This window comes from Calidris pugnax, unplaced genomic scaffold (assembly GCF_001431845.1).
Source record: "Calidris pugnax isolate Ruff unplaced genomic scaffold, ASM143184v1 scaffold60, whole genome shotgun sequence".
Classification (NCBI taxonomy): domain Eukaryota; kingdom Metazoa; phylum Chordata; class Aves; order Charadriiformes; family Scolopacidae; genus Calidris; species Calidris pugnax.
Genome location: NW_015090831.1, coordinates 3642591 through 3665200, shown reverse-complemented (window position 1 = coordinate 3665200; position 22610 = coordinate 3642591). Strand labels below are relative to the sequence as shown.

General features: G+C 38.5%; 1 protein-coding gene across 1 annotated transcript in view; it reads right to left on the bottom strand.

Annotated features, from left to right (window-relative positions):
• The window catches only part of LRP1B (LDL receptor related protein 1B), a 618836-nt gene that overhangs the window by 375644 nt on the left and 220582 nt on the right, over positions 1 to 22610 (bottom strand). The window contains exon 6 of the mRNA XM_014941128.1: positions 18152 to 18409. Coding sequence (XP_014796614.1) covers positions 18152 to 18409 — 258 coding nt within the window. The remainder of the gene's footprint in view (positions 1 to 18151; positions 18410 to 22610) is intronic.

Genomic DNA, 22610 nt, shown 5'->3' with positions numbered 1-22610 from the left:
ATTATTTATAAAGAATGAAAGTTACAAAAGGGATTCAGTTTTAAGTATTTGTAGAAATGAGACTAGTAATTAAATTCCTGCAGCGAGCACTCTGGGTGATTGCTATACATTGGGAAGAGGGGGGAAAGGAACAAGCTGAAGTAGCAGCCTGCTACTCTTTTCTCCTTAACCTGTGGGAAAAGTACCTATTTTTACATAAAAGTGATATATGCCTGAAAGGCATGACACACACAGATTATTAGATCAGTTAACATAACAATATCCACATTTAAAAAATGTTGGCTATGTTTTTTTTCTTAGTTACTCATCAACATGTCCTAAGAAATGGCACTGAACTGGTATTTTATATAGAAAACAAGGATAATTAATTGAAGGTCATATTGGGGATAACCATTTGCATAAAATAGTTAAAAGTGAGGTTGCTGAGCAATCCAGGAAAAGTCCGACATCCAGAAACAATTTCACACCATAACCTTTGTGTCAAAGCCTTCAAAAAGCTTTGGTAGCTCTTAACACCTATTTCCTCAATTTCCCTCCCCCAGTTCTTTGGGGAGGACACAGAGGTACCGGCAGCACAGGCTGTTTGCAAGGGGTAGGCTCATTACACCTAGTAATTAACCTGAACATTCAATGCACAGTAGAATTTACATTTAAGAGCTACAAACACATTGTCCATTGTAGACGCCACCGTTTGGGGTTCGTCTTCTTTGTACCGAGTGCTTTGCACAGAATTCTTCACATCTGATTTCTCACAAGAGAAGTTTATAAGGAATCGTCCAAGTCCACTCCCCCATAAAATTATGTTCTACATGCAAAATTGCCTTAGCTGGCAGATAACAGCTTTTATGAATCAAATTTTTAATCTCTGCTCTCGCCAGCAGCTATGCATCAAGCGGCTTTGAATGGCTCTTCACTCATCACACAAGTTGTCTCTCTATACCATAGAGATAAGGTTTTGGTTGCACTGGGGAGTTTTAAAATATGTATTCTTGTACTCAAGAAGTTACTGAATTCATTTCATGCCTGTTTCTGGATTCATATATTAAAACCCAATATGTACAGACTGCTAGTCCACTCACATCTTTAAAGTAATTAATCTTTTTTTCTTTCATTCACAGTTTCTGAAGCCTCTAAGAAGAAATGCTTCCCTCTGGAAACACGCATATTTATTCTGAGCAATCTTGTATATATTTTTGAGGGTTTCTCCTATTTTAATAACAGTTTCCTTGGAGCATTTCTGCCAAATGTGATCATCCTTCCTTTATTACTTTCTAAAAACTAGGATTTCCTCTTAAGGACTTCATAAAGAATAGTTAAAACATCATATAGTCTAAATTCTACTCTAGTTAATGACATTATGTAGACCACGGGCACTAGCAAAAGCGTGGCTAGAAATATACTTTTTCTATTTTGTTAAACACACAAATATTATTATACCTTTAGAGAAAATAGCAATTTTATATGAGTGTGGCTAAATCTTCAAAGAGTACTGCAAATAAATGTCTTATGGCCAAAACACAGTTTATGAAAGTCAGAGCTGTATTGAATGACTTTCTTCTTTCACTTTAATTTTCAATCATGTATCTTGCAGTGTATGAATTACTGCATTTATTTCAATTTCAAACCAAGACTTGCACGAGAAGACTTCAGTTAACAGGAGAGAGGAAAAAACAGCACCATATTCCTGTATTTATACTACTGTTGTAATTGAGGATTCAGCACACGCACTGCCTATAAAAATCAATATTATGTTAACAGACTTCATTTTTTCCAGATGTTGAAGAAAGACTACAAGCAGAAAAATTAGTAATCTTTCTCCATTTACACACTTCAGTAAAAGCGTCCCTTGTCTTTAACGTGAGAAATGATCTAAGCAAACTACTTGATGGAACTCATAGGAGTTGGAGTCTTTTTTAGCACCTTCTGAGCAAACTGGGGAGTGATTTTGGATGAAATAGAATTAAAATTACAAATTCTCAGCGCACTGTCCATATGTTTCTGGTTAATAATAAAAGAGATAGACAACCTTTCTCTATTTTAAGGGAAAGAACTTAGCTTCTACTGCCTTATATACTGAAAACTTTCTTTGCTCTGAAGAGGACTGCAGTGAGGAGTGCCTAAAGGAACTTGGAAATCTACTCAAGATTCAAGGTGATCAATTTCATTGACAGTTACTATGGGAAAGTAAAACCATGGTTCGTTCTTTCTCTTTGGGCATAGTTTTTGGACATCTTTTTTTTCTTTTGTTTTTTTTTTTTAATATATATATATGGCAATTCAGTACTGATTTCTTGCTTGCATTTTCCTAGAATTAACGTATTTAATTGAAAATGCTTTAAAATAATATTTTTTGGTTATTTTTTTGCTCTTTTGCAAAAGTTGATCTTAATTTACCCAAAAAGCTGAAAAAAAAAGGTACTACTTTTTCTTCCATAACGCATATAGATCACTTCTGAATGAATGTAACATCCAGACTTCCACACAGGAAGTATTCTGGGCTTGCCTGGGGGAGATGAGAGAAGGGGAAATGGTTTAAAAAGTGGTGGTTGTATCGTCAATAAAAGAGCATGGGTGGGCAGGTACCCTGATTCCCATGACTGCATCCTCCAAACTAGTCGTGGGGAGGGAAGTGTTTGCTCCTCTTACTGCCCCAAAACATGGAAACACAGAATAGTTTGGGTTGGGTTCATTTTATAGACATCTTTCCACTTTACAAAGAGCAGCTCAGCTTTGTCGCAGGGAGTGAGGTCTGCTCGGAGTCACTCGTGTAATTTATTCCATAATAGAAGCACGGTGGTTTTGAGGCTTATGCAACAGTTGTTTGGATGGTTGGCCATATGCTGAGGGAATAAACGCTTCCGAGAAGCAAGATGGGATCATTGTAATAAAACTTTCAGGAGCTTAACATTTCTGTAACGAGCATCCTAACACACGGAAGATGTCAGTATAGTCCCCAGCGGCGGTGCAACGGAGAGTGCAAGGGTGGTGGTGCTCAAGCACCTTGTGCCAGGAGGAGTCACCTTCTGGTCCCCCTTCCCCCAAGGGCTGGGACAACAGAGCTGCAGACCTCCCAGGCGTGTTCACACCCGCTCACACTACAACCTGCTGTGGCAGTAAGTGTTTGCCTCCGGGGCTCGCTCTCCTAGACCAGCCCCCAGTAAGTCAGAGTTTCCTTCACTGTATTTTAGCTAAGGAAGCACTTCTTGCTTCCTGCTGGAAGCCAAAACCATGCAAAATGAGATAACATCAAAAATAAATAAAAACGAGACAACATATTTGAGACATTTTGCCTTTCCCTATGTTTTCACAATCTGTGTATTTTATTCCACATATATACATTTTACTTCTCCTTGACTAAAAAGCTGCTTTAATTTTTTTGACGGAAAGCTGAGATTTTAGCTGGTGAGGCTTTGTGAACTGTGTAAGGAAGGCAAATAATAAAGTGCCAGGCATGGCCAGAGTTGATTAGTTTAATTTACTATCTATTTAGGCAAAAAAAAGGACAAAAATGTGTATTTATTAAGGGACAAACGAATTTTATTCCAAAGAACAACAGCAAGCAACTTGGGGATAGGCTTTTTGCCCCAACCTGAGTAAAAAGACAAGTTCTGAGTAACGAGAAAAACAGTAGCAAGCCTTTCTTTTTCTAAAATAGCCAGTAATAGTGAGACCAGGTAAATAGTAGTTAAAAAATGACAGGCTGTGAAACCCCGCAGAAGCAGCGCCTTTGCTGTGCCTCTCTTCTGAGAGTAATGTTCCTAATTAGCAGCCCAGACAACCTTATGCTGACACCGTGGCTGGGGAAAGTTAAGCTGGCATAGATTTTCCTGTGCCCCTTCTACTGACAGCAATTTGCCGTAATTATGTCTGCAATGCCATTTACGAAATACAATTTTTATTAAAAATGTCACCATTCAATAAGCTAGACACACTGGTGTCTAAACTTTTAACAGCCATGTCCTGAGCGATTATTGCATATGTTTAAAAATGAAAAATCAAATTATAAATATCCATCTATCTTTTTCAAATGATTCATCCTCAGATATCCAATTCCTTTGAATTACATCAGCCTTCTTAGATACTACTGGTAAAGAGTATAATGCAAAAACTAAAACATACTAAATTTAAGTAAGCACTTTAAAGCATCCAGACTTCAAGTTCCTCAAAAGGAAAGAAAGCTTTTCCTCTTGTTTGCTGAGTAACATAATTTAAATTTCAATAAATTGGGTTATTGTCGAAAATACAGTTGGTATTCTTCCAACCCTACAGGATATTACAAGATACTGCTTTAAAAACCTATAAATGTGAACAGTTAGACAATAGCAGTTTCCCCAAGCTGAAGAGTTTTCAAACATATGAGCCTAATCTAAATATTATGAATACTTAATGAAAACATCCTGATGGCTCAGGAAGACACCTAGTCTCTCAGAGATGAAGTCTACCCAGTCACTCAGAGATTTGAGCATTCAGCTTCCAACTAGGTACAGAAAAAACCACATTTTTAGGCATTTATTCCACATGGGCATTTCTGTTTAAAATCAGACTTTTATCCTTCTACTGAATGCAGCTCATTTATGAAGAAGAGAAAATCCAACGTCTGAAACTTCACATGACTGAGGAGTTTTTAAAATTAGCCGTTCCATACCTTTCAAAAGATTCCACAAAGACCGGGACACAGTCTGGCCTACAAGATCCCTGTCAGTCCTCACCTCTCCGAATTAATACCTGAGCACTGATGAGGAGATGTGGTCACAGAAGCCAGTCTGGGGCCTCCAGCAGAAGAGCAAATGGCTATATAAGTTTGCTGCTCAGCTCAAATACAATCTTGGTCCTGTTCTACCTACACCTTGCCTTGCAATAGCCCTGTTGTACACCTCTGTTTCCACAAAAGCTAGACGTTTGCAGGTTTTTTCTGGCTTAGATTCTTAGGCCGCTATGAGGCATGTTCCTACAGGTGGAAGTCAGGCAATGGAGAGTTATTAAGCCAGACGTGCTACAGCGCGTTGGCTGAGGTTGAACATTGAGCAGGTACTGAGAGAGAAATGCAGGTTTAACAATAAGCTGCTTCCTCCCACTGGGAACACTGGGATCTACAGAATAATAACAATAAAAAACCCACATCTTCCTCTTCTAACAAATCCCTCTGTTTACCGAGCACTCAGAGGAAACATGATGGTGGCGGACCTCAAATATTCTCGGGCCTGTGCCTTTGCCAGGAATTTCAAAGCAGCAAAATTCCTTCCTAATTTTTTTAGGATATTTCTTCTTTTACTCGTGTTGTAGAATGATTCTACCATATAATGCATTGAGTCAAAAAAATGAAATTTTGTGTTATTGAGTCTGGAGCGACCGAGTTGGCTGTGTTGCCCACAGATTAAATGAGCAAGAAAAAGGGCCAAACAATAAACAGGGGCCTCATGAATGGCCCTATCTTTTAATCCTGAGTATTATGATTTTTATAAGGAGTGCATTTTCTGACATCAATATCGTGTCAGAAACGAGTAAGAATAGTCAAACCCCGTAACGTTTCTAATTCTGCATTACCGGGTTTCAAGCACATTGCCTGGTGATTGTAAACTTGTAATGGGGTCCCAGTAGCCTGCGTACACGCTGAACAATAAAGACAGATTTATAGAGGTACACAGCTATAACAGTCGCTTTTTTAGACTTTGTTTTAATTGTGAGTTTAAGAAACCTTGGATCAGACTGTATGTGTGACATCTGATGCTTTTTTTTTTTTTTTTTTTAACTGCGCATTCAAAAGCTTCTTATAAATCTGCTGAGGCTGTAAATCAAACCCAGTTACTTACTTCAAAGCAGTTAAGTCATCCACTGTTAAAATTAAAGCATAATTCAGCCGCAGCGGGCAGCCCGTCAAGCACGTGGACTGGGAACTGCTGGGGGGAGAGCGAGGTGGCTACGTCAGGCTGGAACCCGCCTCGTTTGACCACCTTCCACCAAGGCAAGAGTCTACAACCTTCCACCTCGCTGGGACTGCCCGTCACAGGCATTAGGGACTTCATAAACTATCGGCACACAAAAATAAGGTCACTTAAACATTTTCCCATAAAGACGCTAAAGCAGCAGGCTATCACAATTTTAAAGGAGAAGTCAAGAAAATATCGAGTTACTTTTGCAACACAAAGTATTTTAGGAAAATTACCTCCAGAGAAAGTCTGAGCAATTTAATACCAGAGGTAGGCAATGGGGCTTTAAGGAATGCTTTTGGGGGGGATATTGTAGAAGTAAATGATCTTTTTCAGTGCTTAAAGAAAGGATTAGGGAATGAATGAAACTCACATTGCACATTTTCTGTAGAAGGCAACGTTTGTCAGATAACACTGGTTCACAGGATCTGGAGTATGTGGAATTTCTTGCAGATAAAATGCATGCCATAATCTTGTAGGATAATTTCATTTCAAGCCCACTATATTCTGCTATTAGCAATATATGGTCTAGCCTATATGAATATGCAGTACACGGTATGACCTAGTGCTATAAATCAATCTGTTTCCCAGAGGGCATTATTACATTCTGTTTTAATCAGCAGGTAATACTGACCATAGAATATTTCATTCTGATGTGTAGATATACACATATTGGGCACAAAAGTCTTCATCTCAAACATATTAAGGGAAAGGGAGAAGCCATTACACTTTCAAAAAATTTTTTTTTTCTAAAATAAATTTTATTACAGACCTTGATATAATTAAAATCTGCATATGAAGTCCAATTTTAGCCCAGCTTGAGAATCACGACTTAGAGAATACTAGAAAATTTTAAAATATCTTCAGTTATAAAAAATATAACCTGCACAGTTAGCAAATACGTACCTCATTGTTCCACATAATATCTCTGAAACAAAACCATATCATGTACCTTACTAGATGAGATAGCCTCTTTTTTTAGGGTTGCTAAGGAAAGAAAATGAAATTGCCTCTCGTATTAAAGGATACTAAGCTGTTTTCTTCACTTTTTTCCCTCTGAAAATGAAATACTTCACTAAGGATTATTATACCCATGGGTAACTATTGCTGCAACACAGAGGAATCACTGTCACCACCTGATGCCTTCAGCATGCTTGTACTTCTGCAAGACACCCAAACCCACTCCACAGCACCCATAAATGTCACCGGCCTCGTATTATAGTTTGAGCAAAACAAACAAATAAAACTCTTCACGTCTCTGAATGCTGACTGCCAACTGACTAGAACAAACACATACTCACGTCATCTTTACCTCATCCATCCTTTCTCCCTATCTTTTCTTTTTTTCCCTCCATTTATTACAACTTTTCAATATCCAAATAGTAACTTCAGAGGAGAAGACTGTTATTTATTATATTTGACCTGACCAACAAAGCAGACAACTGCCCAGACTTAAATTACAGGCATTGGTGATGCACTTAAAAATATATATATAAAAAAGATCTTTTTTTCTTGCTAACTTATTTCCAGTAACACAAGAAATAAAAATAAAACATGGGTTTAGAGTTATGCATTAATTATTTTTCTATCCATTTTCATCCAGATATCAGGTCACTGCTTCTTTTTTTTGTTTATTTATTTCTATAATTGTCACTGTAGTGGTGGGATCCAAGTATTGGTCTCCCTGAGTAATATCTTAAAATGGAATACCACCATAGAGTCCATTAAAGTCTCATAAACCACTCAAATAGCTGTTGCTTCCAGTAATGCAGCTCAAGCTCAATGCTCTTCTATTTGCAGAACTTGAACTTTGCTTTCAGAAAGCTTCCAGCCCTTTCCCAAACTTACCACTTTAGAATGATATGAGGCCCTAATCCCACCTCTTCTCAACTACAGAAGTCTTATGTACTTTGCGCTAACTACTCCTACCTTGCGTATCCCCCATCATTTTAGCATTTCAGTTTTTAAACCTCACAGCATCCCTATGCCATATGGAAATGCTGTTATTCTCATTTTGCATTTAGAGGGGAAAAGACAAGATTACTTGCTAAATGTCATCCCGTAAGTCTCGAGAAAAACAGTGATCTCCTGACTACCAGCATTATGCCTTTCCTCCTAAATCACTCCTCCTTTCACGTAACAGTAAAAAGAATTTGTCCCAATATTTGCAAAGAAATACAGAGGAGAGACGTGAATATGCATTGCATCCCTTCTCTAGGTCTGCTCTGCAATGATATTCCTTGTAGTAATATTTTTTGCCTACCCTAAATGTGAAATTACTGCTGCGGTGAGTGTTCCCAATGGGGTGTTGATGCTCCCTGTGTTTCAGAGTGGAGCAGAAGCAGAAGGAGGAGCAGGAGCAGGAGCAGGGCACTGGGGGCTGCCCAGGCTCTGCCTCCCCCTTCCCCAGCATCCCTCCAGCCAGCAGTCCCCTCTGCCTGGCACGGGGCTCTCCAGTCCATGCTGAAGAGTATTTCAGGTCTTTTCAGAGCAGCTATCTTCAAATATATATATTTTATTCTCAGTCTATGAAAGAGTAATTGTCTGAGTGTATATTTGCAAAAGGAAAAACCCCAAAAACTCAAACTGTGACCAATTATTTTGGAAGACACAGAACATGGATTACAGTGCATTCACAGACGGTTATAAAATATGTTTTCCCACTACTTCATCTTACTTGAGTCTCCTGTTCCCAATGGGTCCCTTTCTGAAGTGAATGCACTGGTTATGACTATTTAAAACAAGTCTGGATTTTGCAACCAGTTGAGCAGACTCAATGACTAACCATTATATCCTTCAAAGAGTCTTAAAATCAAAACACATATTTTCAGTACATTTCTAACTAGAAGAGACCTAACATTGATCTTTTAAAACACATTACATTTATCTCCTTACATATAAACATAAAAATACTCCCTCATATTAAAAAATGGAATCATATACTTCAGTAAAATATCAACATATGACAGGCAAGTCCAAAAATGCCAAAAAGAGCAAGAGTGTCTGGAAATGCAAATCCTGGCAGGTATCCCCACACGCTCCTCAATCAGCTCATTATTTTTGCTTATATAGTGCGACGGAGATTTTACGCAATTAGACATACAAAGACTATCCAAACATTATCATCAGCTTGAGAAGTGTGGTGGTGAATGCCTAACCCAACCCATCAACCTGCAGCTGTTCTCTGACACATTGATAAAATGCGGGGCTTCAGCTTCGCGCAAACAGAGCAACCCTTTTGCATATTCTGGCCTTCTCTTCTCATTTAATTACTTGCAATGATCAAAATGCTTTTTTCCAGAACTAAGAAATTTATATAGCTTAAGCCTGGCTTCAGCAAAACTGATTTACTCCACTTAAAAGATTTGTTACATGTAATTTTTCAATTACAGAATTTCAGAATAAGTGCTTCACTAAAACCACCATTTGAAATCTTAAAGCAAACCCAAGATTCTATTTTATTCTGCCTCACTGACAAATAGCAAGGAGGATGGGATTTGTTCTTCCGTTTTATTTATTTCATAATGTTGACATGATCCTTAAGGTTTTCAGCATTTCAAGTTCTACTCCACGGCTGAAGTCAAAAGAAAGTTTTAAATCAAATTTGCTTCATTCGAAGTAGAAATCCACAACGTACATTTTGTGCATTGAGAAGACAAAAATATTTCTATGAGGTGGAGTTAATACTCTTAGAGCTAGTCATTGCTTCTGCCATTCAAAAGAAGTGAAAAACTGAAGAAAAGCAATCACATATTAAACCCCCAAATCAGACAGTGGTTTTAATTTGTCATGCCCACCACAGTGTAAATAATAATCACAGGTTTATCAGCATATGCAAACATGCAACTTCTCTTTCTCTAAGACCTCCTGAGAAAGCACTATGAAAAGAGCAAGCCCTGGATTTTATTCTGACCCGTAGGAATTCTTTGGTGGGGCTCCATCACAGCCCAGAGATCAGAAACACCCAGGTTGTAGCGAGGACTGAAAGCAAAGCAGCCCAGAACCCAAAGCCTTACAGCTGAGATAACTTCTTAAAAAGCAGTGACAAAGATGCAGCACCTGTTTTTTTATTTTATCAGGTAAGTAGCTTCTGGTTTCAGTTTTACTTGGATTAATGCAATTTCTTATTCATTTATGAAAAGCGTGATCTTTATTTACCCTTTCCCCTGTAGCAAAACAAAGCATTAGATCAAATTATGAGTTGCAAAGCACAACAATTAGTGGAGGCCACTGGCTAGATCTCAACTCCTAATACTTGTGGTTTCGTTCTAATATTCTTTTCATTGCATAAACTGTGTAAGCAGATTTTTTTTTTCTTCCTGCTTCTTCCCTAGAATAATACAGCAGGCAGAGATTTCTGTATTACTGTGCACCTGATATAGAAGGGCAAATTCATGGACTTTGGTCTGTAATTGCTAAAGTGCTTCAGAAGTGATACCGTATTTTGGTATCAAAATAAGGTACCAGTTATGATGTTGGATGTAAAAAAACAGTATTTTGGGTTTATAGCTTTTCTTATATCCCCTTCTTTCCTCAAAAGACAGAAGTCCTTTTGAAGAACCACAGACTTTTCTTTTTTAATTTTATTGCAGTGATGGTGCAACTTGTGTTCTATCTGAGTGTCTGAGAAAAGTCTCTTGGAGGCAGAAGAACTAATTTTGACTACATAATCTGAAGTACATTATGCAAAAAGAAAGGTTTCTTGACTTTTTCAGTTGACTTTAGCGGGGTTTTTTTATAAAGTCTGAATGAAATATTTGCATTAATAAATTAATATCTGGAAGTAAGTGGCAAATTTGATGTCAATTAGACTAATGGAAGAAAACTTGATTAGCATTGTGTGTGACATTGATTTACAAAGAAATATGCCTGTTTAGGAAGAAAACCAGTAGGTACATCTTAAAAAATGGGAAATTTATGAATAAAATAATAAAGAACCAGTATAAAATTATAAAAAGGTTCATATATATATAATTACTTGATGGTATCTAATATTAAAATTTAATCAGATATTTTATTGCTATTGAAGTTACTCCTAAGAGCGTGCACCTGAAGCCTCAAGTCCATAACCAACTTTACTGAAATGGGCAGGTTACAACTATAAGCCTTCTATATATCTCCTATATACATCTTCTTCCTTAGAATAAAGGCAGAAGACAAGCTTCTGTGAATACTGACAACATCTCAAGAGCCTGAAAGCTGTAGCATAAAGAGTGGAGGACCTTTAAAAATTGCTGTAGCTGGACAGTTGCTTAGATCCTGCACAGGATCAGGAGGCGGTACGAGTTTTGGTTGCAAAAGGCAACACCATTCTCTTCTTGTTTCATTTGTAGCATGTTACAAAGGCAGGAGGCGGTACGAGTTTTGGTTGCAAAAGCCAACACCATTCTCTTCTTGTTTCATTTGCAGCATGTTACAAAGGAAAAAAAAAACAACAAAACAAAACAAACAAAAAAAAACAAAACAAAACAAAACAAAACCAAACACCAAAAAAAAGAGATTATATTATCTGGTTTCAGGAGATAGCAAAGAAACTGCTCAGCCAGAGCTGGAATGAAAGGAATGAGGGAGCATCTTTCCTGATCTCTGAGAAGGCTGGGCTAAGCAAATCTCTGTCTCTCCCTGGCCATTTGCCATTATGGAAGTCCACAATGGATTCACAGATGCAGAACAAGTTCAGTTTTTGTGAAAATCATATTACAAAGAATAGTTCCAGTGGCGACCGAGTAAAAGCCAAAACGAAGCCAATGTGGTGTATATCGATGTCAAAGGCTTATGGGAAAATGTGTGTCTCATCCCAGAAAACATGCATTATTTAATTCCAGATTTCATAAAAAAATTATTTGTGAGTTTGGGTTTGCTTCCCCCCCCCGACATTTCATTATTCTTATATCTAGGGATATAAATGCATTTGTAAAATATTCACTACAAAATTGTGCATTTTCTATTTCCAGCAACCTATTTATCTGTACATTAGATCTTTACAGCCCCCACAATTATTCCGTTCTATCTTCAAAACCTCGTTAACCAAATACAAATGTTACTGTTTTACAAGGAGTATAATAATTCAATTTAACAGAGAGGAAGAGTCCCTCTGCATTATGCCTGATAAAGACAAATTTATGTGGTTACCGATACTATGACAAAGTGTTCATTTTTTATTTACAAACTCCATCTGCTGCTGTGGGAGGTGATAGCCCGCTTGCTCTTGGATTTTCTCCCTGGTAGAAGACCTTTGCCATCAAGGAGGGGTTGGGATGTAAGGAAGACAGTCGTGTCCCACTGTTAGGACAATAATGAAGCTAATTAAAATGGAAGTCTGAAAATGTTCAGCTAGAAAGATGAAAAATCGGGGAAAAGGGGATCCAGCAATGCAGAGCTGAGAATAAGGACACGCAGAGACGTAGGCTTTGCAGAGACAGGGTTCAGGAGACTGGCCCAGGCAGAGCCGAGGAGTTGAGAGGAGGGGGAAAAAAAGAAGCAATCACAAATCTGCACTGAGATAGACCATTGAGATAAGGCATTTTATGTTCTGTACTCATTCTGGTAATTAACTGTCCAGGGCACCACCACTGAAAAGCATAGACAAAGAAACCCGACAGCACAACAGCTTTGCTAGGAAAAGAATCAGGGTTTGATTGATGTCAATGAAAGATCAATTGTGGAAGCTGGATAAATAACAAAGCTTGAAGAAACAGTATCACATCTTTGTATGACTGAAAAAAATCCATTCTTGGCAATTAACGAGCAGTTAATAAATAGCCCTTGTATCAAAAGGGATTAAGTGCAGATAACCTAACTTTGGAGGGAAACGCCACCAATTCAGAGCATCTGCCATAGAAACTTCTGCCTTAAAATGACAGAATGTTACAGGGACACAATTCAAGCTGATAGCACAATCCTCAAGTCAAATTGAATGGACTGAAGCCAGAAGATGCAGTAAAAGCAGACAGATCCTTCACAGCTAACATTTAGAAGCTCCTAATATATGCAAGGCCCTCTTTGGAGCTCTGTGCTCACAGATTGTATCTTAACTTCTTTGCAAACACCATCGAGCATTGAAATATACACCAAATACAAGAATTCATAAAACAAGACAATGGATTTGCAGTACCCACCACAGCGAAAGGATGAGATCCAACTGATCGTGCTTGTTGGAACAGAAAGGTTGAATGACTGTTTTTAACAAAAAGATGTGAACTACCCTTTTTCTTCTAGTAAACCTGATGATCACAAAAAGGCTACATATAACCTATAATAAGAAAAAATGAGCCTGCAGCTGAAGATAGGAGCATACTGGTAAAAGGAAGTTTGTGTACAGGCCTGAGTCTCAAAGGAGTCTTTTCATTACAGGGGGCAGAAAAACTGTACCTGAAAGGACAATTATCAGATAGCATTGTTTCCTCCACTAAATAAAAGTCCACACTGCACCAGGAAAGCACCTCATCAAGGCTGTATCAAATACCAGATCAAAATTTCTGTAAGTCAGGTACACCAGAATGAGGAATGAATGTATGGACAGATGCAAGGATGATGCAAAGAAAGCATTTCCCATATCAGGCCATGGAGTATGAAGGATATCCAATGAAAGATTTGGACTTGTGGCTGCTCTCAAGGGGAACAGCTAAAAAGCCTTGGAAAGTAAAAATAAATTTTGAACACGGAAACATGAAAATTCCAAGAGGCATTCAGGAAGCCATGAGGGAAGACTCAGGAAAGATGTAGTCTTACACATATAATAGTGATGTACGCATGTAGCTAAGTCGGGGTTCAAAACTAGTTCCCTGTTAAGCATCACCAAGCAGTGATCTGTGCTGGAACCTGTGTGAGATAACATTTGCAGGTCACCTAGAAGGCAACATGAATACCTAGGTGACGAAATCCAATAATAAAAATAAGGTTTCCAGAATAGTAAAGAGGAGGGTCAGTTTTGAAGAACTGCAGGACCTCAGGAGACTGAGTGACTGGTCAGTAAAAGAAGATGGGAAATGCAAGCTGAATAAACATGAAAATAATGTGAAAAGTATGCTACTTTTGTATATTTAATGATTGCTCTGTCTAGAGCACTTAAGAATGAGAAACTGACGCTACAAAAAAAACAACCAAAAAACTTTGGACAAAGTAAGAAAGGTCACTATCCCAGAAACATCTTCCCAGAAATGCAGAAACAGCAATGCAGGATCAGTCAGGGCTCTAGGAATGCATGCCATATACAGGAGAAGTATGCTGTGATATTTCTTTACAATCTTCTTCTCACATCCCATTTTTGCTTCAGTTACTGTATCAGATGCTCTCAACACTACTGAAGTGCCATTTGATGCGTAAATGACCTTTGTCATGAAACCTTCTTATTTCTGTTCATCTTCTAGGAGGTCTGTAAGCATGGGCTGTCTGTCACAGAAGAAAAAGAAAAATCACATTCTACAACTATACGACAGTTTATAACGCCTGTCTGGAGACAAGCTCTGGGCAGACTTTATGTAGGAATAAACACCTCCCCCAAGATCTTCACAGTTGTTCTCCTCCTGAGTAAGCCAAACTTTGCTTTGATTTCTCATGAATATTCACAAGAACTTCACAGGAAGGCTGCTGACAGAAGCATCATCTCTAGAGCTTAGTGTTTCCTTCAGTGATTGAGGCTCATCAATGCCAAGCTAAATGATTGCAGCTATTCTGAACAGAGCACCAGTAGCTGTGGTTAATCACTACTAGGAAGAGTTTTAGGCCAGGGGGTAGGGGGACAACTAGGGGGACCAAAGCCACGGAAGAAAACAGGAATATAACCAGAAGCTTTTGGATCCTCTGGGATCCCTGTCTGATGGTCTTCACAGGAACCACATCCAAAATGTGGGAAAGCCAAACAGTCAGCTTTGGCTTGTGATCGTGAGGGCAAATAGAAGGTGCTGGGTTCCGCAAGCAGAAAGGCATCATCTGCCCTCTGGAGATGATGACCCTCCATGCCCATCCCCCGTTTCCAACCTCAGAGCAACTCTTCCACCGTGTGGTCGGTGGTAGGGCAGGCAAGGGAAGGCACCTAGATTAAAACTGAATCAGTATGGGAGAAGCAAGAGGTTTCTTTTCATCCAGATCGGTCCTGTACAAGGACATCTGCCAACAGAAAAGCCTGTGAGCCTTCCAAGGTGAGGCAGGATCGACTGGAGGTATAAAACACCACGAGGCAGCAAAACTAGAGACAAGCATTCCAGGATTTGTACTGGTGTACTGTGATAACCGAGTGCCAAGAATCAAATACCAGCCAAGCAGAAAATATCATGCTCTGAAGCATCATCCCAGAAGAGATTTTGTTATATTCTGCAGAAGAATAGTGGCTAAAACGTAGGCTGTGCTGGCCAGTGCTTGTTTGGAGAGCACATAAGGTGCTTGGTACTTGTAATGATGAAGACAAAAAAAAAAGCCACTTAAAATGAGGAAGAAGGAAATTCTCTTATCCAGAAGATGCTGCTCTTGTCACTGCCCACCACACCCCACCACATAAAAGTATTAGTATAAGGTTGCACATCATGGCTTTGGAAGGGCAGAAAATTGTGAGAGATTTTCCACCTTTGTGCCATTAAAGATAATTTTTCCTTGTTTGGTCCTAGAGGTAGCACTTTACATAAATGATTGTTCCTGAACATCTTGCCGTACAAACTGGAAGCAGACTTTGAGGACATATAAACTGGCAAGGAGCGTGCCCGTTATGGGCAGTGGTTGTATAAGCCTGAAAGCCTCTTTGGCTCTGACACTCTCTGCGTAAATCTTTCCAGGAGGAAACTTTCCAGCTTCTCTTCCAAAAACTTCTTGGTCTTGAAAAGACAAAGACAAAGCAACATGCCAATGCCCGGCCTTGGCTAAGACAAGAATACCTGTGCTGATAGCACCGTGCCTACAGAAACCTATCCTTATTTAAAAGCAAAAACCTATCCAACAAAACCTATCCATGATATAATAAAAACTTATAAGCCTGAAACAGGATTAATAAGCATAGGTGGATAATTCCTGCATTGAGTACTGGAATAAAAAAAAACAAACCCACAACCAAGATATCTGCACCAGATGAGTTCTGATTGAACCTTTGGAAGTTATTATTCCCATAAGGAGCAGCCTGTTGTCCATGCTGTCTCGTGCCTCAGGTGCCCCAGTGAACCCGTCTGGTGAGACCATTCACTGCAGAGTTGTGAGGAGGCATGGGACAAAAGCAGCTTTCACACTTACTGCCCCCTGAGAAGGCACGTTCACACCACGGGGACTGTCGCTGCTCTGCCGCTGCAATCCAAGAACAACATCTATAGACGCGTGTGTCTGGAAAAAAAATCACCACCACAGCTGAATCTGCTTGATTTTGTCAGTCCGAGCTCCAAACCTGACTTCAAGCAGTCTTTCTCTAAGTCTCCAAGTACCATTTCCCAAACCAAAATTAAAGAAGAAGCTGGAACAAGTCTCTGCAGTCGATTCACGTCCATGGGAATTTCTATTCTTCATTTAAACAAGATTGAACGATTACAGTCAAGTTTCAGAAAAATATTAGAGACCACAGGCTGATGTGTACTAGCACGATGAAAAATGATTAGCTCATTAATTCCAGGCACTGTACTCATTTTAAACCCATCACACAGCCTTAATTTTGCAAACAGATGCACTAATGCAGATCTGAACGCCACAGAGATTAGCAATTCTCTTCACACGCAGAGAACAGAGGGAGAGGAACACGGGAGAGAACTGGTGGAGAACTACAAAAACATAGTGCTAAGGTCCACCCTGATAATGAAGATAAGTGACAGAACAGACACACACACAGCTCAATACAAAACAAATTTTGCTAAAGACTGCGGTTAATTTGATTGTACTTACTGAAAGGAAAAGAAAATAAAATATCAATAACAGAGTGAATTAAAAAAGAACAACCAAATACTACCAACAAGATTTCTGGGGTTCTTAGGTCTCTAAAGTATGAAAAGCCCTCTAGAATATAACCCTAGAAAAACCCTGAATAAAACAGGAAAAGGGCAAAAAAGCCCCAAACAACTATAGATGTAGGATACGAGAGTCCTCTAAGAGTAGAATAGTCATTTTGAGCAGTGAACAAAGAAAAACAAAAACCCAAACACTTTAGTTTTGTTTTTGTTTTGGGGTTTTTTTGTTGTTTTGTTTTATTTTTTTTTAATTTAATTTTCTATTCTAGTAAATATATAATTAGGAAAATGGGTTAAAAAAACCCCAACCAACCTTACTCTGCAGAAATGACAACATATTGCAACAGTTATCTTGACAGTCTAAAGCACAGTCTCAATGAAGAACTTATCACTTTGACATGCATCTTTAAGAGTTATAATCAAATTTGTGATCAGAATCTTCCTGAACCGGATGATCAGATGGTTTGAGATCTGTTCAGAGCTATTCTCTGATGCCCATCTCTTCGTAAAAGAAGTTTTCAAAATCTTAGGTCCAATCTTAGGTTCCTCTCTTGAGTTTTAGAAGCCAGTTATTAGCCCCACCATTGCACTCCTCAGTGCTGTCATTTATAAGCTGATCTGTGAACGTCTCTTCTGTGAAAGATGTAAAAATTGCATTTTTTTTTGACTGCATGCTATTTTGCAATCTGTTCACATAAGCAGGTGTAAGTGGTTGAACACCTCCTTCAGAAGGTAACAGCGTTTTGAGAAAAAATGCTGTAATGCCAAAGACTAATTCAGTATGATGAGTTTAGGTCTTTCAAAAATTTGGTTTTTAATTCTAACAAAGGCCAGAAATTTATTTCCACTAAATCAGGAAATATTTTGTTATTTGCAAGAACTAACATACCTATGATAGTTGACAGCAAATGTGATAAGCGTGTGTGTCTTTCATTCATTGTTAATATTGTCTCAATGTCAAAGAACAATTTTCAAGCTTTATGTGGCACTATTTTGCCAGAGAAAAGGAAATATTGTACATTTCTTCTGTCGCGTTGCTGGTTTTGTCACTTTTGTCACTTCCACACATTATATTTAGTCTATAAAAATACACATGTTTAAAAACTTTGCATAGATATAAATATTGCAACTCACACTGAATATATATATATAGATAGGAGTGAGAAACGTAAAAGTGCTTCAGTGTGAGCTGCAATATTTAATGTTTTAAGACTATTTTCAACCGCAAGCCCCAAAATACCTCTGAAGGCTCCTGCACCAGTTTGCCAACACAGACACCACTGTTTTGTTAAAACACTGTCAAATACTTACTGTGAAGATACTGAGCAATGTTTATTATCCACTCATCTGTTAACTTCCCAGCTTTTGTCAGCTTGGTGCACTTCAGCTGGCTTGAAAGATCTCGTGATTCAATCCAACAAACTGTGTCCTCTTTGTAGCTATAGTCTAGTGTCAAAATTGTAGACCCTTTTACAGGAGTTCGGGCAGATACTTGGCTTCCATTAAGGTATAATACCTCGATTGTTTCCGAACTTGCAGCCAGAAGAAGAGGAGGTCTGTCAGCAGGCTCTAAAAACAAAGTAAAGAGAATTTAAAGGGTTAATAGACTGTGTATACCATATTTATCTTTTCGGTTTTAATGTAGTTTTTAATGTTCTTACCTGCATGTTTTAAGAGATATAATAAATTGGTTTTGTTTTTATTTTCATAACTATCATATATTCCAAATTACTAGTCTATTTTATCCTGCTGTTCTAATGGTTCACATCATTAAAGAAAATTAATTACCCTAGCCCCACAGCTTCTGTTTAATTCTAAGTATCATTATTGCAACATTTTTCATGCCTAAGTCATAAATTGAAATACAAGTTATGCAAATTATTTCTATCCAGATTACTGGCATTTCTAAAAGAATGAAGGCCAGGAAAACTTGCAGAACTTATGAGTACACATGAAATAGTAAGGTACTTTTTATAGCAGAGTCTGTAAAAATTAGACAAAACCTGAGGAGAGGATGCTGCTAAAAAAAAATAAAAAATAAAAACTAACCTAACAAAAACTCCAATGCAGCAAAACCTGGCTACGTCGTACAGATGATGGGCTAAATACCATGTATTAATACCTGGTCTAGTGGGAGGTGTCCATGCCCATGGCAGGGGGGTTGGAACTCAATGATCTTTACGGTCCCTTCCATCTCTAACCTTTCTATGATTCTATATTATAAAGGAGAGAGCATCATGTGGTGGGGTTTCTTGACACCAAAAAGGGAATAAAGAATGTGTAGTTTCCATTGGGTTACCATGAATGTCACAAAAAACAAGCAAACAACAAATAGAACAAGCAAAGAAAAAATATGAAGACGCAATTCATATTCAGATATTCCAGTGTTCAAGGCCAGGCTGGATGGGGCTTGGAGCAACCTGGTCTAGTGTGTCCCTGCCCGGGGCATCGGGCTTGGAGTTCAATGATCTTCAAGGTCCTTTCCAACCCAAACCATTCTATGATTCTATGATTGATTCTGTGATTCCCTGAGGAAGATAAGGTGATCCTAAACATTGCTTCTGTTTTAACTGGAATAACAGTGGTGTCTAATTTTGCATTGAGGTATGTTCATGTGAATCGCTTAATGGAACGCTTTCCTTTTCAACATGGTCAACACCACTACAACATGTCTATTTGTCCAGTTCCTTTCTTCAATTAAATAATGTTGTCAAGTCAGCAAACTTTTGGATGCGGTATTTTAAAAAAATTAATCCAAACCATGGAAACTCACTGCTGTTGCTTCAGTTGGGACAGAGTTGACTCTCTTGCTGGCAGCTGGTATAGTGCTGTGTTTGGATTTGGGATGAGAAATGGTGTTGGTGGTGCACTGCTGTTTTTTGGTTGTTGCTGGGCAGTCGGAGCCTTTTCTGCTCCTCACACCACCCCACCAGTGAGTAAACTTGGGGGGGACAGGGCGTTGGGAGAGGACACAGCTGGGACAGGTGACCCCAACTGACCAAAGGGATATCCCATCCCATATCATGTCATGCTCAGTGTATAGAGCTGGGGAAGAAGGATGGAGGTGGGATGTTCAGAGTGATGGTGTTTGTCTTCCCGAGTTGCTGTTACGCGTGATGGAGCCCAGATTTTCTGGAGATGGCTGAACACCTGCCTGCCCATGGGAAGCAGTGAATGAATTCCTTGTTTTGCTTTCCTTTCCGTCCCTTGCTTTTCCTCTACCTATTAAACTGTCTTTACTTCAACACATGAGTTTTTTCTCACTTTTACTCTTCTGATTCTCTTCCCCATCCCAACTGGGGCAGTGAGAGAGGAGCTCTGTGCTCCTCATTGCTGGCTGGGGGTCAACCATGACAGTGCCACTGCAGTTTCAAGCGTACGTGAAAAATATGTGTGTTGCCAAATCAAGAGCTCTCACCCCAATGTAATCGGCTTGTATTCAAAGGAATAAATCAATGTTTAAATGCTGTATTGAAATGGAGCACTTTCAATCAACATTCTACTTAATAAAGTTTTCAAAATTTTACTAAGCGATTCCTGCTAAGTGGAGAAAAAATTTTGCATAAATAAAAGGATTTGACAAATAATACTTCATCAGCAAGTCTGATTAAAGAGAAAAAAGTGCTTCAGTGAATACGGTGCTCAGTGGTCTCATTCAAATCCAGAGAAGTAGGTGTTACATTGTTTGGTAGTACCTGCTTTTTATTAAAACACCTCTTTTGCTGACTTTTTTTTTTCTTTTATGTAAAGAAGTTCTTTGTCATAATGGATCAGCATGGATTCTTTGTAAAGTGGATTCCATTTATTCTTTCCCTATTGTTTCTCATTCCAAAATGTATATTCTACCTTGTAACATGCTTTTCCCCTCCACATTAAATCCCACACCAACACCTCCAAAACCACCTTCTGTAGTGTTACTTTCCGAACTTACTGACTGTTGTCATCTGCCTCAAATTCCCTTCCACCCATACATCAGTCATATCCATGTATAAGAATAATTATTTTTTTTTAATTTCGGAAGATATCAATCAACTGAAGGGATTGAACTTGGTTGTGAAACAACCTCTTGTGGTATAAGACATGAGTAAATCTCCTTACTCTTGCTTTTTCCAAAAGAGAAGGCAGTTGGGTGATAGGACAAGAGGAAACGGCCTCAAGTTGCACCAGGGGAGGTTCAGATTTGGTATTAGGAAAAAAGTTTTACATGGAAAGGTTTATTAAGCATTGGAATGGGCTGCCCAGGGAAGTGGTTGAGGCACCACCCCTGGAGGTATTTAAAAGATGGGGGGGCATGGTGCTTAGTGACATGGTTTAGTGATGTTTTTTTATCAGAGTTAGGTTGATGGTTGGACTAGATAATCTTAAAGGTCCCTGCCAACCTGGACAAATCTATGATTCTATGATTCTATGTTCCGGAATTATTTTTCCATCTAACAAGTCTGTGCTCAGCTTCTCCCTCCCCACAAAAGAATCCCACTGCCTAATTCTGGATTCAATCACTCCTTCCCCAACCAGCAGCAGTGTGAAAAATCCTCTATTATTATTTTTGCTCTTGTACTTTGTGTTAACTAACATATTTCCGCTGTCTACAATCTATAAAGCCTTCAAGAGGAGGCAGCTACGCGGGAGCTGTTTGCAGTTACAAACCCAGCGGCGTCGTTCAATTGTCCGAGGCTGCAACCCAGAATCACAGCCTTTCTCGCACTGCTTTGAACTGACCCCTTGAAAACTGTAACGAGAGTTTAATACCTCACTAAACCCTCCAAAAAAAAAAAAAGTTGCATATCGGTATTAATATCTAAGACATAAGGGAATTCTGAAAAAAGAATTAGTGTCAAATCTCCTGAGCAGCAGTTGTAATCGAAGCTGGCTTCAGACAAAGGGATGGTAAGGACCCGTGGCACCGCTAAGAGCTTCTGCTCAGCAGGCACTGTTAAACATTAAAAATACATCTGCGTTCTGGCAGAACTTATCCAGAAATTAGATTACTGAGCTTGAAATTATATTTTTCGTGCAGCCCATACATGAAATAATTCAATGGATTGAATCAGTTAATCATGTCTTTTCACAGTAGGGTAGGTAACCTGCTTTTTTCAGTGTTGCTCAGATAAAGGTTGATTTCTTAATTACTTATTAAAAAAAATGAGTAAAGCTATTTTAATAATAAAACTATACCAAAAATATTACAAGTTCCTACAGGAAATACAAAATAAAAAATTAAATCATCTTACTGTATTGTATAATGCAGATGAAAAACAAAAAAGATGAAAAAAAAATCACATCTCGCTCACAAAACCAGCTTGTCTGTTTCTCAAGAAGAGAATCTACGAAGATTAAAAGTTTAGTGGACAGATCTAGGATGAGTTACAGTGAGCTGACAGCAGCTTTTCAAATAACTGGACATCATGTGTGTCATTTTTTCATGAGTTTTCTTTTTTTTTTTTTTTTTTTTTTTTTTTTTTGGAAAAAAAAAAAGACTTAGGCAGTGTTTTGTAATACTTAGAATAAATACATTTAGGCAGAAAACAGCGTAACGTATTTCACATTGTGACTACATTTGCTCCCTGCCCCCCCCCCTTTTTTTTTTTTTTTTTTTTTTTTGTTTTTTTTTTTTTTTTTTTTTTTTTTCATTTTATAGGAAAGATAAGAAGTGAATAGCTCTCTAATCCGGGAAAGTTTTATGATTCATCCCTCTTGACTAAAATGAAAGCCTCTTCCTTTGAATTATGTTTAAGACAGAGTAGTGGAAAAGATGAAAGACTTGCATTTC